This window comes from Staurois parvus, unplaced genomic scaffold, assembly GCF_062004578.1.
Source record: "Staurois parvus isolate SC_StPar_1 unplaced genomic scaffold, SC_StPar_1.0 ptg002317l, whole genome shotgun sequence".
Classification (NCBI taxonomy): domain Eukaryota; kingdom Metazoa; phylum Chordata; class Amphibia; order Anura; family Ranidae; genus Staurois; species Staurois parvus.
Window position 1 is genome coordinate 91,718 of NW_028320113.1, and position 17,339 is coordinate 109,056.

Sequence of the window (17,339 nt, forward strand, 5' to 3'; positions counted from 1 at the left end):
CTCACCTGTCCATCTACCCCACTCCATCTCACCTGTCCATCTACCCCACTCCTTCTATCCTGTCCATCTACCCCACTCCCCCAAACCTGTCCATCTACCCCACTCCTCCTCATCTGTCCATCTCCCCCACTCCCCTCATCTGTCCATCTACTTCACTCCCTCTCGCCTATCCATCTCCCCCACCCCCCCTCATCTGTCTATCTCCTCCATTCTTCCTCACCTGTCCATCTACTCCACTCCCCCTCACCTGTCCATCTACTCCACTCCCCCTCACCTGTCCATCTGCCCCATTCCCCCTCACCTGTCTATCCACCCCATTCCCCTTCACCTGTCCACCTCCCCCACTCCCCCTCACCTGTCCATCTACCCCACTCCCCCTAACCTGTCTCTCTACCCCACTCCCTCTCACCTGTCCATCTGCCCCACTCCCCCTCACCTGTCCATCTCCCCCATTCTTCCTCACCTGTCCATCTGCCTCACTCCCCCTCACCTGTTCATCTACTCCACTCCCCCTCACCTGTCCATCTGCCCCATTCCCTCTCACATGTCCATCTACCCCACTCCCCCTCACCCGTCCATCTCCCCCACTCCCCCTCACCTGTCTATCTCCCGCACTCCCCCTTATCTGTCCATCTGCCCCACTCCCCCTAACCTGTCCGTCTGCCTCACTCACCTGTCCTTCTACCCCACTCCCCCTCACCTGTCCGTGTGCCCCACTCACCTGTCTGTCTACCCCCCTCCCCTAACCTTTCTCTCTACCTCACTCCCTCTCACCTGCCCATCTACCTCACTCCCCCCAACTTGTCCATCAACCCCACTGTCCCTCACCTGCCCATCTGTCCCACTCCCCCTAACCTGTCCATCCACCACATTCCCCCTCACCTGCCCGTCTACCCCAGACTCCCTCACCTGTCTGTCTACCCCACTCCCTCTCACCTGTCCATCTACCCCACTCCCCCTAACCTGTCCATCTACACTACTCCCCCTCACCTGCCTATCTGCCCCACTCCCCTCACAGGCCCATCTACCCCACTCCCCCTCACCTGCCCATCTGCCCCACTCCCCTCACAGGCCCATCTACCCCACTCCCCCTCACCTGTCCATCTACCCCACTCCCCCTCACCTGTCCATCTTCCCCACTCCCTCTCACCTGTCCATCTACCCCACTCCCCCTAACCTGTCCATCCACCCCACCCCCCTCACCTGCCCATCTGCCCCACTCCCCCTAACCTGTCCATCTACCCTACTCCCCCTAACCTGTCCATCTACCCCACTCCCCCTAACCTGTCCAATCACCCCACTCCCCTCACAGGCCCATCTACCTCACTCCCCCTCACCTGTCCATCTACCCCACTCCCTCTCACCTGTCCATCTACCCCACTCCCCCTAACCTGTCCATCTACCCCACTCCCCCTAACCTGTCCATCGACACCACTCCCCCTCACCTGCCCATCTGCCCCACTCCCCCTCACCTGCCCATCTACCCCACTTTCCTTCACCTGTCCATCTACCCCTAGTCTCTGTTGAAAGCCCTTGTGACAGGGTGACAACACAGGAGAACAATGGGGAGCCAAGGACAGAGTGTTGTCACACTATAACAGGAAGTGATAAAACAAGGACTGTCACCATAGGGATCCCCAGGGGTTATTTTAATGATCCTGCAGATTTATAATGACATGACATGAACGTGACAACAATTATATGAGATATTAGTAATTGGGGTGTCAGTCTATATTTCTGGGGGTCATTCAGGGTCGCTTCTGAGTTGTGTTGGCAATCATTGCGTCTAGAGAATATCCAACCTCCTTCTCTCTTGTGGGACATTGGCCTCCAGGATTTGTTGAGATCTCGTAGAATCGATTCTTCCCTCTGCCTGTCCCACACAAGTCGATTAGATGCACCTCCGTCCCAACATCACGCATGGTGTCCTGTGTTCATTCCTCTTCCCTCTCTCTAAGTGTGCCTTTGTTGATTGGTCTCAGCATTATATTCCTCCATCAGACTTTGGCCTCCTGTCCAGGATGTCCATGGCTTGTCCATTTGTAGTGTTCCATACCTCAGAGCTTGACCCTTGGACAAGGGCGCCAACTCGCTCTGACCTCTTTTGCTGCTGAAGGAGGTTGGTCACGTGCAGTGTAGGGATACAGGAGGTTGGTCATGTGCAGTGTATGGATACAGGAGGTCGGTCAGGTGCAGTGTATGGATACAGGAGGTCGGTCAGGTGCAGTGTATGGATACAGGAGGTCGGTCAGGTGCAGTGTATGGATACAGGAGGTTGGTCGTGTGCAGTGTAGGGATACAGGAGGTTGGTCATGTGCAGTGTAGGGATACAGGAGGTCGGTCGTGTGCAGTGTAGGGATACAGGAGGTTGGTCGTGTGCAGTGTAGGGATACAGGAGGTCGGTCGTGTGCAGTGTAGGGATACAGGAGGTCGGTCGTGTGCAGTGTAGGGATACAGGAGGTTGGTCGTGTGCAGTGTAGGGATACAGGAGGTCGGTCGTGTGCAGTGTAGGGATACAGGAGGTTGGTCGTGTGCAGTGTAGGGATACAGTGGGTCGGTCGTGTGCAGTGTAGGGATACAGGAGGTTGGTCACGTGCAGTGTTGGGATACAGGAGGTCGGTCGTGTGCAGTGTAGGGATACAGTGGGTCGGTCGTGTGCAGTGTATGGATACAGGAGGTTGGTCACGTGCAGTGTTGGGATACAGGAGGTCGGTCGTGTGCAGTGTAGGGATACAGGAGGTTGGTCACGTGCAGTGTAGGGATACAGTGGGTCGGTCGTGTGCAGTGTATGGATACAGGAGGTTGGTCACGTGCAGTGTTGGGATACAGGAGGTTGGTCAGGTGCAGTGTAGGGATACAGGAGGTCGGTCGTGTGCAGTGTAGGGATACAGGAGGTCGGTCGTGTGCAGTGTATGGATACAGGAGGTTGGTCACGTGCAGTGTTGGGATACAGGAGGTTGGTCAGGTGCAGTGTAGGGATACAGGAGGTCGGTCGTGTGCAGTGTAGGGATACAGGAGGTTGGTCAGGTGCAGTGTAGGGATACAGGAGGTTGGTCAGGTGCAGTGTAGGGATACAGGAGGTCGGTCACTCAGAAGGGATATTATCATTTACATACAGGTGTACTTAGGGTAAAAGAAACAATGTTTCCTCTTAGTTTGTTTCCAGAGTTAAAAGAAACAATGTTTCCTTTAGCTCCGGGGAAAGTGACAGCTAATTCTGGGAGCGATAGTGAAGAAAAATAAAAAAAGCCGGCAACTGCATTTAAAAATCGGCACTGAAAAAAATTCATAAAAAATCAATAAACCGAGTTCTGCCTATATATATATGTATTTATTGGAATATATTGAATACGGCCAAAGATGTGCTGCTTCAAATATATCTCAATAAATATAGATTATTAATATACAGGATTTATATGGTGCCGACAGTTTGCTCAGCGCTGTACAATATACATATATATACTGCGTGTTGAAATGCAATTTTATTACAAAATATCTGGAAAAATATATTTATAAAAAAGTATATATTTTTAAAGATATGCCGTTGGAAAATATATTTTAATTTACATTTTTGGAATACGTGTTAAAAAATATTTTAAAAATACATTCTTAATATATCCTTCCCAAATATGTTCAAAAATATCTGGAAAATATATTTTAAAAATACATTCTTAATATATCCTTCCCAAATATGTTCAAAAATATCTGGAAAATAGATTTTAAAAATACATTCTTAATATATCCTTTCAAAATATGTTCAAAAATATCTAGAAAATAGATTTTAAAAAATATATTTTTAAAGATATGCCTTTGGAAAATATATTTTAATTTACATTTTTGCAATATGTGTTAAAATACATTTTAAAAATACATTCTTAATATATCCTTCCCAAATATGTTAAAAAATAACTGGAAAATATATTTTAAAAATACATTCTTAATATATCCTTCCCAAATATGTTCAAAAATAACTGGAAAATATATTTTAAAAATACATTCTTAATATATCCTTCCCAAATATGTTCAAAAATATCTGGAAAATTAATTAAAAAAAAATATTTTTAAAGATATGCCTTTGGAAAATATATTTTAATTTACATTTTTGGAATAGATGTTAAAATATATTTTAAAAATACATTCTTAATATATCCTTCCCAAATATATTGACATATATTTAAAATACTACAATTTTGGCCGTATTCAATACATTTCAATATATTTGTGAATACATTATTAAAAATATATTCAGAACACACCCCGAAATATATTTCAAAGTGTAATTTGAATGCATTTACAAGTATATTTAAAAATCTATGTTTAAATTTATTTTTTTTAGATATTCAAAAATATCTGGAAAATAGATTTAAAAAAATATTTTTTTAAAGATATGCCTTTGGAAAATATATTTTAATTTACATTTTTGCAATATGTGTTAAAATACATTTTAAAAATACATTCTTAATATATCCTTCCCAAATATGTTCAAAAATATCTTGAAAATATATTTTAAAAATACATTCTTAATATATCCTTCCCAAAAATGTTCAAAAATATCTGGAAAATTAATTTTAAAAAATATATTTTTAAAGATATGCCTTTGGAAAATATATTTTAAAAAAACATTCTTATTATATCCTTCCCAAATATGTTCAAAAATAACTGGAAAATATATTTTAAAAATACATTCTTAATATATCCTTCTCAAGTATGTTCAAAAATATCTGGAAAATAGATTTAAAAAATATTTTTAAAGATATGCCTTTGGAAAATTTATTTTAATTTACATTTTTGCAATATGTGTTAAAATACATTTTAAAAATACATTCTTAATATATTCTTCCCAAATATGTTAAAAAATATCTGGAAAATATATTTTAAAAATACATTCTTAATATATCCTTCCCAAATATGTTCAAAAATATCTGGAAAATAGATTTTAAAAATACATTCTTAATATATCCTTTCAAAATATGTTCAAAAATATCTAGAAAATAGATTTTAAAAAATATATTTTTAAAGATATGCCTTTGGAAAATATATTTTAATTTACATTTTTGCAATATGTGTTAAAATACATTTTAAAAATACATTCTTAATATATCCTTCCCAAATATGTTAAAAAATAACTGGAAAATATATTTTAAAAATACATTCTTAATATATCCTTCCCAAATATGTTCAAAAATAACTGGAAAATATATTTTAAAAATACATTCTTAATATATCCTTCCCAAATATGTTCAAAAATATCTGGAAAATTAATAAAAAAAAAATATTTTTAAAGATATGCCTTTGGAAAATATATTTTAATTTACATTTTTGGAATAGATGTTAAAATATATTTTAAAAATACATTCTTAATATATCCTTCCCAAATAATTGACATATATTTAAAATACTACAATTTTGGCCGTATTCAATACATTTCAATATATTTGTGAATACATTATTAAAAATATATTCAGAACACACCCCGAAATATATTTCAAAGTGTAATTTGAATGCATTTACAAGTATATTTAAAAATCTATGTTTAAATTTATTTTTTTTAGATATTCAAAAATATCTGGAAAATAGATTTAAAAAAATATTTTTTTAAAGATATGCCTTTGGAAAATATATTTTAATTTACATTTTTGCAATATGTGTTAAAATATATTTTAAAAAAACATTCTTATTATATCCTTCCCAAATATGTTCAAAAATAACTGGAAAATATATTTTAAAAATACATTCTTAATATACCCTTCCCAAATATGTTCAAAAATACCTGGAAAATAGATTTTAAAAATACATTCTTAATATATCCTTCCCAAATATGTTAAAAAATAACTGGAAAATAGATTTTAAAAATACATTCTTAATATATCCTTCCCAAATATGTTCAAAAATAACTGGAAAATAGATTTTAAAAATACATTCTTAATATATCTTAAAAAAATATATTTTGAAAGATATGCCTTTGGAAAATATATTTTAATTTACATTTTTGGAATACGTGTTAAAATATATTCGTGTAGGCCAATATATTGTAAATTACTTTCCTAATATATCCTTCCCAAATATGTTCAAAAATATCTGGAAAATAGATTTAAAAAATATTTTTAAAGATATGCGTTTGGAAAATATATTTTAATTTACATTATTGCAATATGTGTTAAAATACATTTTAAAAATACATTCTTAATATATCCTTCCCAAAAATGTTCAAAAATATCTGGAAAATTAATTTTAAAAAATATATTTTTAAAGATATGCCTTTGGAAAATATATTTTAATTTACATTTTTGCAATATGTGTTAAAATATATTTTAAAAAAACATTCTTATTATATCCTTCCCAAATATGTTCAAAAATAACTGGAAAATATATTTTAAAAATACATTCTTAATATATCCTTCTCAAATATGTTCAAAAATATCTGGAAAATAGATTTTAAAAAATATATTTTTAAAGATATGCCTTTGGAAAATTTATTTTAATTTACATTTTTGCAATATGTGTTAAAATACATTTTAAAAATACATTCTTAATATATTCTTCCCAAATATGTTAAAAAATATCTGGAAAATATATTTTAAAAATACATTCTTAATATATCCTTCCCAAATATATTGACATATATTTAAAATACTACAATTTTGGCCGTATTCAATACATTTCAATATATTTGTGAATACATTATTAAAAATATATTCAGAACACACCCCGAAATATATTTCAAAGTGTAATTTGAATGCATTTACAAGTATATTTAAAAATCTATGTTTAAATTTATTTTTTTTAGATATTCAAAAATATCTGGAAAATAGATTTAAAAAAATATTTTTTTAAAGATATGCCTTTGGAAAATATATTTTAATTTACATTTTTGCAATATGTGTTAAAATACATTTTAAAAATACATTCTTAATATATCCTTCCCAAATATGTTCAAAAATATCTTGAAAATATATTTTAAAAATACATTCTTAATATATCCTTCCCAAAAATGTTCAAAAATATCTGGAAAATTAATTTTAAAAAATATATTTTTAAAGATATGCCTTTGGAAAATATATTTTAAAAAAACATTCTTATTATATCCTTCCCAAATATGTTCAAAAATAACTGGAAAATATATTTTAAAAATACATTCTTAATATATCCTTCTCAAGTATGTTCAAAAATATCTGGAAAATAGATTTAAAAAATATTTTTAAAGATATGCCTTTGGAAAATTTATTTTAATTTACATTTTTGCAATATGTGTTAAAATACATTTTAAAAATACATTCTTAATATATTCTTCCCAAATATGTTAAAAAATATCTGGAAAATATATTTTAAAAATACATTCTTAATATATCCTTCCCAAATATGTTCAAAAATATCTGGAAAATAGATTTTAAAAATACATTCTTAATATATCCTTTCAAAATATGTTCAAAAATATCTAGAAAATAGATTTTAAAAAATATATTTTTAAAGATATGCCTTTGGAAAATATATTTTAATTTACATTTTTGCAATATGTGTTAAAATACATTTTAAAAATACATTCTTAATATATCCTTCCCAAATATGTTAAAAAATAACTGGAAAATATATTTTAAAAATACATTCTTAATATATCCTTCCCAAATATGTTCAAAAATAACTGGAAAATATATTTTAAAAATACATTCTTAATATATCCTTCCCAAATATGTTCAAAAATATCTGGAAAATTAATAAAAAAAAAATATTTTTAAAGATATGCCTTTGGAAAATATATTTTAATTTACATTTTTGGAATAGATGTTAAAATATATTTTAAAAATACATTCTTAATATATCCTTCCCAAATAATTGACATATATTTAAAATACTACAATTTTGGCCGTATTCAATACATTTCAATATATTTGTGAATACATTATTAAAAATATATTCAGAACACACCCCGAAATATATTTCAAAGTGTAATTTGAATGCATTTACAAGTATATTTAAAAATCTATGTTTAAATTTATTTTTTTTAGATATTCAAAAATATCTGGAAAATAGATTTAAAAAAATATTTTTTTAAAGATATGCCTTTGGAAAATATATTTTAATTTACATTTTTGCAATATGTGTTAAAATATATTTTAAAAAAACATTCTTATTATATCCTTCCCAAATATGTTCAAAAATAACTGGAAAATATATTTTAAAAATACATTCTTAATATACCCTTCCCAAATATGTTCAAAAATACCTGGAAAATAGATTTTAAAAATACATTCTTAATATATCCTTCCCAAATATGTTAAAAAATAACTGGAAAATAGATTTTAAAAATACATTCTTAATATATCCTTCCCAAATATGTTCAAAAATAACTGGAAAATAGATTTTAAAAATACATTCTTAATATATCTTAAAAAAATATATTTTGAAAGATATGCCTTTGGAAAATATATTTTAATTTACATTTTTGGAATACGTGTTAAAATATATTCGTGTAGGCCAATATATTGTAAATTACTTTCCTAATATATCCTTCCCAAATATGTTCAAAAATATCTGGAAAATAGATTTAAAAAATATTTTTAAAGATATGCGTTTGGAAAATATATTTTAATTTACATTATTGCAATATGTGTTAAAATACATTTTAAAAATACATTCTTAATATATCCTTCCCAAAAATGTTCAAAAATATCTGGAAAATTAATTTTAAAAAATATATTTTTAAAGATATGCCTTTGGAAAATATATTTTAATTTACATTTTTGCAATATGTGTTAAAATATATTTAAAAAAAACATTCTTATTATATCCTTCCCAAATATGTTCAAAAATAACTGGAAAATATATTTTAAAAATACATTCTTAATATATCCTTCTCAAATATGTTCAAAAATATCTGGAAAATAGATTTTAAAAAATATATTTTTAAAGATATGCCTTTGGAAAATTTATTTTAATTTACATTTTTGCAATATGTGTTAAAATACATTTTAAAAATACATTCTTAATATATTCTTCCCAAATATGTTAAAAAATATCTGGAAAATATATTTTAAAAATACATTCTTAATATATCCTTCCCAAATATGTTCAAAAATATCTGGAAAATATATTTAAAAAAATATATTTTGAAAGATATGCCTTTGGAAAATATATTTTAATTTACATTTTTGGAATACGTGTTAAAATATATTCGTGTAGGCCAATATATTGTAAATTATAGGTCGCATGTATAATTTTTTTTTGGAAATATATTTCTCTTCCGTATGGGAGCCCTCTCAGATAATATTGTTCTTCATTGTAGGAGCTCCAGAACAGACATCATGAGGTGCACCTACCTTCTCCAGATGGTGGCCGTGGTTTGTATGACAGCAGCCAGCTCCCACGGAAGGTCGTCATCCAAGGGTCAGTACTTGGCCTCCGTATTCTCCGACTTGACCCGCGAGGAGATGAAATCCGTAAAAAGCTTTCTGATGGATCAACAACTCAATCTGGTGTCCAGCCAGAAAACGTACGGCAAAAACACCATCTTCATGATGGAGCTGAACTTGCCGAAGAAGAGTAAAGTCCTGAAATTCCTGGACAACGATGGACACAAACCCCAACGAGAGGCCAAAGTGGTCATCTTCTTTGGTGACCAGCCCAACGCCAACATCACGGAATTCGTGGTGGGCCCGCTTCCTCACCCGTACTATTGCCGGCGGGTCATTCCCAGAGGGAAGAAGCTGATCCATTTCGAGTCGCGGCCTGTGACCAATGTGGAATATGAGAAGATCCAGAAGAAGCTGGTGGAGGTCACCAAGGACTTCAACCATGTATTGGTGGAAATTTCCGGATTTTCCTTCTATAACTGCTCGAAGCGTTGCCTGACGTTCACCGACATTGCTCCCCGTGGCTTGAGGTCTGGAGAGCGCAGGTCCTGGATCATCCTGCAGAGGTTTGTGGACGGCTTCTTCCTCCACCCTATTGGCTTTGAGATCCTCCTGAACCACCGTTCCCTCAACCCTGAGGAGTGGACGGTGGAGAAGATCTGGTACAATGGACAATACTTTGACAGCGTCAAGGAACTTCTTCAGACATACGAAAGGAAGGAGCTGAAGGTGATGCCCCTTACGGACTTCACCGAGCAGGATCCGTACTCAACTTTCATGCCACGTGAGCATTTCAAGACCAACACCGACATCCATGGCACCAAAATCTGTGAGCCTCAGGGCAAGCGGTACAAGGTGTTGGGTAACTACGTGGAATATACGGGATGGAGCTTTGCGTTCCGTGTGCGTCCGTCTGCTGGCCTACAGATCTTCGACATCCGGTACAACGACGAACGCGTAGCGTATGAGGTGAGCGTTCAGGAGGCCATCGCGTTCTACAGCGGGGTCACCCCGGCAGGCATGCAGACCAAATACATCGACTCCGGGTGGGCAATGGGAACGGTGCACTACGAGTTGGCCAAAGGCATCGACTGCCCCGAAGTGGCCACTTACCTGGACCTCTACAACTATTACGACGCAGACGAGCCCGTGCGTTACAAGAACGCTTTGTGCATCTTCGAGCTGCCCACGGGGATCCCGCTACGCCGTCACTTTGACAGCACCCACGACGGCGGCTACAACTTCTATGCCGGGGTGGAGAACCACGTGCTGGTGGTGAGGACAACATCCACCGTCTACAACTACGACTACATCTGGGACTTCCTCTTCTACCAGAACGGGGTGGTGGAGGCCAAAGTCAGCGCCACGGGCTACATCCATGCCACGTTCTTCACACCGGATGGCCTCCACTACGGAAGTAAGGTCTACAGCCACGTCCTGGGGAACATCCACACCCACCTGGTGAACTACAAGGTGGACCTGGACATTGCAGGTAAGATGCTACTCAGCAGGCTCCATTTACCAGGCTCCATTCACTAGACTCCATTCCTCAGGCTCCATTCACCAGACTCCATTCACCAGCTCCATTCCTCAGACTCCATTTAGCAGGCTCCATTCACCAGGTTCCATTCACCAGACTCCATTCACCAGGCTCCATTCACCAGGCTCCATTCCTCAGGCTCCATTCACCAGGCTCCATTCACCAGACTCCATTCCTCAGGCTCCATTCAGCAGGCTCCATTCACCAGTTCCATTCCTCAGGCTCCATTTACCAGGCTCCATTCACCAGGCTCCATTCACCAGGCTCCATTCCTTAGGCTACATTTACCAGGCTCCATTCCTCAGGCTCCATTCACCAGGCTCCATTCCTTAGGCTACATTTACCAGGCTCCATTCCTCAGGCTCCATTCAGCAGGCTCCATTCCTCAGGCTCCATTCCTCAGGCTCCATTCACAAGGCTCCATTCCTCAGGCCCCATTCCTCAGGCTCCATTCACCAGGCTCCATTCACCAGGCTCCATTCCTCAGGCACCATTCACCAGGCACCATTCACCAGGCTCCATTCACCAGGCTCCATTCCTCAGGCTCCATTCACCAGGCTCCATTCCTCAGGCTCCATTCTTCAGGCTCCATTCACCAGGCTCCATTCCTCAGGCTCCATTCAGCAGGCTCCATTCACCAGTTCCATTCCTCAGGCTCCATTCAGCAGGCTCCATTCACCAGGCTCCATTCCTTAGGCTACATTTACCAGGCTCCATTCCTCAGGCCCCATTCCTCAGGCTCCATTCACCAGGCTCCATTCACCAGGCTCCATTCCTCAGGCACCATTCACCAGGCACCATTCACCAGGCACCATTCACCAGGCTCCATTCACCAGGCTCCATTCCTCAGGCTCCATTCACCAGGCTCCATTCACCAGGCACCATTCACCAGGCTCCATTCCTCAGGCTCCATTCACCAGGCTCCATTCCTCAGGCTCCATTCCTCAGGCTCAGTTCACGCTCATCATGTGACTTGCAATGTCTGTAGTCACATGACGTGTCCATGGCTCCAGTTCTGATCCAAGTGACTGAAGTCGCAGCGTCTCTACAGGAGGTTCCGGCAGACACGGACAGAAGGAAAAAATCGTTACATTTCGGGTCGATCCGTCAAGTTAATAATATGCGTTTCATGGCGTTCTATTCATTTTTTTAGTTTCGGTGATTTGTTTTTGACCAAATTCACATTTCTTCCAGCGGATTCAAAGATATCAAATCGATCCGAATTCTTTGAGAAGAATATCCGGTTCTGTTCTATTCAAAAGACAGCTGTATTCATCCTATTCTATTCCTTTCTTCTCTGTTCTATTGTATTCTATTCGAATTTCAGATATTTTTTATATACTATTCTTTTCAAAATTTGAATTTTGGAAGACCGCTATATTCTGTTTCATTCTGTTCTATTTTTTTCTATTCTATTTTATTCTATTCTGTTCTATTCGCATTTCAAAAAATGGCTATATTGTTTGTATTTTATTCTATTCTTTTATATACTATTCTATTCTGTTTTATTCTATTCTTTTTGAAATTCAAATTTTGGAAGACTGCTATATTATTTCTATTATTTTATTCTATTCTATTTTTTTCTTCTATTCTCTTGTATTCTCTATTTTTCTTTCCAATTATTTTCTATTTTTCTTTGTTCTGTGCCTTTATTTTATTTTCTATTCTATTCCTTTATGTTCTGCTTTATTCTATTCTATTTTATTCTGTGTTAGTCTACTCTTTTCTATTCTATTCTTTTCAAAATTTGAATTTTGAAAGACCGCTATATTCTATTTCTGTTTTATTCTATTCTATTTTTTATTCTATTCGAGTCGATTCTATTTTTCTTATTTTCTATCCTATTATTTTCTATTTTTCTATTTTCTGTTCATTTATTTTCTATTCTATTCTATTTTATTCTAGTCTATTCTTTTTGGAAATTAAAATTTCAGAAAACTGCTATATTCTTTCTATTTTATTCTATTCTATTGAAAATTACATTTTGAAAATTCGAATTTTGGAAGACGGCTGTATAATTTCTATTTTATTTTATTCTAACCCCAAATCTCTCTCTTCTCCCCTCCACCTCTCTTCCACTGTCCTCCCCCCTCCATCTGGGTTCTGTTCTGCAGATGGAATTAGGGGGTTCACCCCCCAAATCTCTCTCCTCCCCTCCACCTCTCTTCCACTGTCCTCCCCCCTCCATCTGGGTTCTGTTCTGCAGATGGAATTAGGGGGTTCACACCACCGCCCCCCCAAATCTCTCTCTCCTCCCCTCCACCTCTCTTCCATTGTCCTCACCCCTCCATCTGGGTTCTGTTCTGCAGATGGAATTAGGGGGTTCACACCACCGCCCCCCCAAATCTCTCTCTCCTCCCCTCCACCTCTCTTCCACTGTCCTGCCCCCTCCATCTGGGTTCTGTTCTGCAGATGGCATTAGGGGGTTCACCCCCCAAATCTCTCTCCTCCCCTCCACCTCTCTTCCATTGTCCTCACCCCTCCATCTGGGTTCTGTTCTGCAGATGGAACTAGGGGGTTCACACCACCGCCCCCCCAAATCTCTCTCTTCTCCCCTCCACCTCTCTTCCATTGTCCTCACCCCTCCATCTGGGTTCTCTTCTGCAGATGGAATTAGGGGGTTCACACCACCGCCCCTCCAAATCTCTCTCTCCTCCCCTCCACCTCTCTTCCATTGTCCTCACCCCTCCATCTGGGTTCTCTTCTGCAGATGGAATTAGGGGGTTCACACCACCGCCCCCCCCAAATCTCTCTCTCCTCCCCTCCACCTCTCTTCCACTGTCCTCACCCCTCCATCCTTCTTTCAGGAGCTGAAAACAGTTTTGAGACGACGGATCTGAAGTACGAGAACATTTCCAACCCCTGGAGCCCCGGTGACTTCATTGTCCAATCCCGGTTGGACAGACGCCTGAGGACCAGTGAGAAGGCAGCCGCCTTCAGATTCGGGGAGTCATTGCCTCGGTACCTGATGTTCATGAACCCCAACAAGAAGAACAAGTGGGACCATTACAGGAGCTACCGGATCCAGTACAATTCCCACGCCCACAGCGTGCTGCCACGGAAGTGGGACGCAGAGAGAGGAATCGCCTGGTCCAGGTAATCTTTGTAGGGGGAGGTCAGTCCATGGACGGAGCGGGGGGTTGTGAGGGTTCTCCAAAGGAAAGGTGCGCCATTTCCGCCATCTCATCATGGCGGCTCAGTTGGGAGTCTCTGCTTTCATTGCCTCGTGTGATTGGCAGGTACAGCCTGGCGGTGACGCGGCACAAGGACTGGGAGCTGGCCAGTAACAGTATGTACATCCAGAACGACCCCTGGGATCCCGTCACCTACTTTGAGAATTTCATCCGCAACAACGAGGACATTGTCAACAAGGTGAGTGCTCCGACCACCTTACATGTCCTTTTTTTGGTAGAACTTCACATTGGAATGTAGAGTATGTTGGTTCCGGTCAGCTAGAGCAAGAGGGGACACTGGAACTGTAAGGGTTACGGAGCCAGTACACTCAAAAAGGTGTTTGATTTGTAGGTGGAGGCCATGGTAGATCATGGTAGGCCATGGTAGGCCATGGTAGGCCATGGTAGGCCTTGGTAGGTCATGGTAGGCCTTGGTAGGTCATGGTAGGCCATTGTAGGTCATGGTAGGTCATGGTAGGCCATGGTAGGCCATAGTAGGTCATGGTAGGCCATGGTAGGTCATGGTAGGCATTGGTAGGTCATTGTAGGCCTTGCTAGGTCATGGTAGGCCTTGGTAGGTCATGGTAGGCCATGGTAGGCCTTGGTAGGTCATTGTAGGCCTTGCTAGGTCATGGTAGGCCTTGGTAGGTCATGGTAGGTCATGGTAGGCCATGGTGGGCCATGGTAGGCCTTGGCAGGTGATGGTAGGCCATGGCAGGCCATGGTAGGTCATGGTAGGCCATGGTAGGCCTTGGTAGGCCATGGTAGGCCTTGGTAGGTCATGGTAGGCCATGTTAGGTCATGGTAGGCCTTGCTAGGTCATGGTAGGCTTTGCTAGGTCATGGTAGGTCATGGTAGGCCATGGTAGACCATGGTAGGCCATGGCTTCTCATGTCTCATGAGGTCTTCAGTGGTGAGATCTCCACACTATCATTCCAGAATTTGTTCCTGCACCCCTCGACTTATTACCAACAACCTTCACGTGTTCCAGCTTCTCCTGATACACTCTCCATAATATCCTAACCAATTACAATCCGGCACAGGGATGGTGGGAACCTCTCATATTGGGCACAATATGTGTTTAGACCTGAGGACTCATAGAAGGGATGGTGGGAACTCCTCATAATGGGCACAGCAGGTGTACAGATCCCAGAACCCAACACAGGGATGGTGGGAACCCCTCATATTGGGCACAGCGGGTGTACAGACAAAGGAACTCAGCACATGGATGGTGGGAACCTCTCATAATGGGCACAGCGGGTGTACAGACCAGGGAACTTGGCAAAGGGATGGGGAGAACCCCTCATAATGGGCACAGCAAGTATGAAGACCTGGGAACTCAGTGCAGGGATGGTGGGAACCCCTCATAATGGGCACAGTGGGTGTACAGACCCGGGAACTCAGCACAGGATGGTGGGAACCCCACATAATGGGCATGGGGGGGTACAGACTCGGGACTTCCTCACATGGAAGAGCGATCCTGTGTTACCTGCCACATGGAAGAACGCTGTGCTGATAGGAGGGGAAGCACTGCGCCACTACAGCCTCTCTCCTCTATGCCACGCCTCCTTTTTGGGCTTTCCCTCCCCTTGTAGGTTTGTACTGGTGCTGAGTGTGGGACTAGAGGGAAGTAGCTGGGCAAAACATCCATCGGGTGGCTGGCCTGGGGGGCACAATGGAAATCTGGGGGGGTGTAGCCCACCCCAGCATCCCCTAGATCCGGCCTCTTATTTTGTGCTGCTCTCTAGTTGCCTCATGACTTATTTTCTCACCAGAACCTCAGGAACCACATAGAGTCTGAAGGTCCATAGAGAACTCTGAGAGGTCCAGCTCACATTTTCGGTTGAAGTTTTGTCCTTGCGTTGGCACACAATGATGTCTTTTCTAACCCTACTTCATCTTTCCCATTCAGGACCTGGTGGCCTGGGTGACCGTTGGATTCCTCCACATCCCCCACTCTGAGGACATCCCCAACACTTCCACCCCAGGGAACTCAGTGGGATTCTTCCTCCGACCCTTCAACTTCTTCGATGAAGATCCATCGGTGGCCTCCAGGTCCACAGTCATCGCGAGACCAACAGACAAGACCTTCAGTAAAGTGACCATCAAACGCTGGACTCCGGACGTTGTTGGTCAATGTGTGTCTGACAAACCCTTCCGTTACAATGGCACCTACTTCTCCGACTGAGAGGTCACCTCGGATGTCTACGGGGCTGGAGAATGGTTTGTTGGTTGGACACCGAGAATAAGTTGCCTTGTCTTTACGACATGCCGAGTAACCTATAGCCAGCAGAAGGTCTCCCAGTTGTCTCGTTTAGGTCTTTCTATGGAGCCCCAAAAGCACAAAGTTGCAACCAAGACTTTTTTATCTCTTCTTTTTATGGAATTGTAAAAAACTAAGGGCAGAGTCACCTGTGTGCAATAAATGGCGTGTGTGCTGGACCCAACGTGTAGCTGGTTTGTGATCCAACCCTTGACGCTGGTGGGGTCAGACGATAGAAGGACCACATTCGCAGGATGACAGCAACTCCTCTCAGATATGAACTCACACTTTTCAACATTCCTCCTTACATTTTCCACATTCGTCCCGTAGACGGGGCGCCATCTTGTATATTAGAGTGCAGTAAGCATCAATGCTAAACAAACATGGCAGAACATGCAGAACAAGATGGATGGTGCATTGGGTTCCAGGCCATGTGCTGGGCTGTAGTCACCATGGTGGGCTGGCACCCTGGGTAACGAGGGCAAGAAGGGGCTCCAAACCTTAAACTGTTTCTAATATTGTTTTCCCTTCTGGTCGCCTTCGGCCATTTACAGCTAAATCCACTGTAAGGGGAGGGGGTTAGGATCATGGCGAGAGGAGTCAGAAGACTCTTTATAGTTCAGTAGACATGACACAATCTCTTCTATCTCTTGATCCATGGTCTATACAGCTATACGGCATATAAATCATTCCACATTCCTCCTCTAAAATTAGTTTTGACTAACGTGGTCACATGACACAAGGGCGGAGCTTGTATAAAAAGGTGTCACCTAGGTACGGCCCGCGCTGTGCGTGTCCTAAACTGAGGAGCTCCACCTAGTGACACTCCTATAGCTTTTTATGGATATAAACTTTGGGCTGTCCAAAGACCTCATCGGAGATCACCATCATAGGAGGGGAGCACAGAAAGCATGTAGACCAAGGAGGATGGCTGCCACCAACAACACCTCCTCACCCTCTAGAGGTGTAAATGTCCACCAGTGGTCTAGTGGGCTGACACTTCACATCAGGGTTGG

At 40.1% G+C, this 17,339-nt stretch overlaps 1 protein-coding gene across 2 annotated transcripts in view; it reads left to right on the forward strand.

The window, feature by feature from the left end:
- Positions 1-16,502, forward strand: part of LOC149431260 (diamine oxidase [copper-containing]-like) — a 30,441-nt gene extending 13,939 nt beyond the window's left edge. For both annotated transcript variants that reach the window (XM_089665743.1, XM_089665744.1), the window contains exons 2-5: positions 9,281-10,839; positions 13,695-13,983; positions 14,127-14,259; positions 15,973-16,502. In XM_089665743.1, coding sequence (XP_089521869.1) covers positions 9,300-10,839; positions 13,695-13,983; positions 14,127-14,259; positions 15,973-16,248 — 2,238 coding nt within the window. In that variant the 5' untranslated portion in view covers positions 9,281-9,299 and the 3' untranslated portion in view covers positions 16,249-16,502. The remainder of the gene's footprint in view (positions 1-9,280; positions 10,840-13,694; positions 13,984-14,126; positions 14,260-15,972) is intronic.
- The last annotated feature ends 837 nt before the right edge of the window (positions 16,503-17,339 follow it).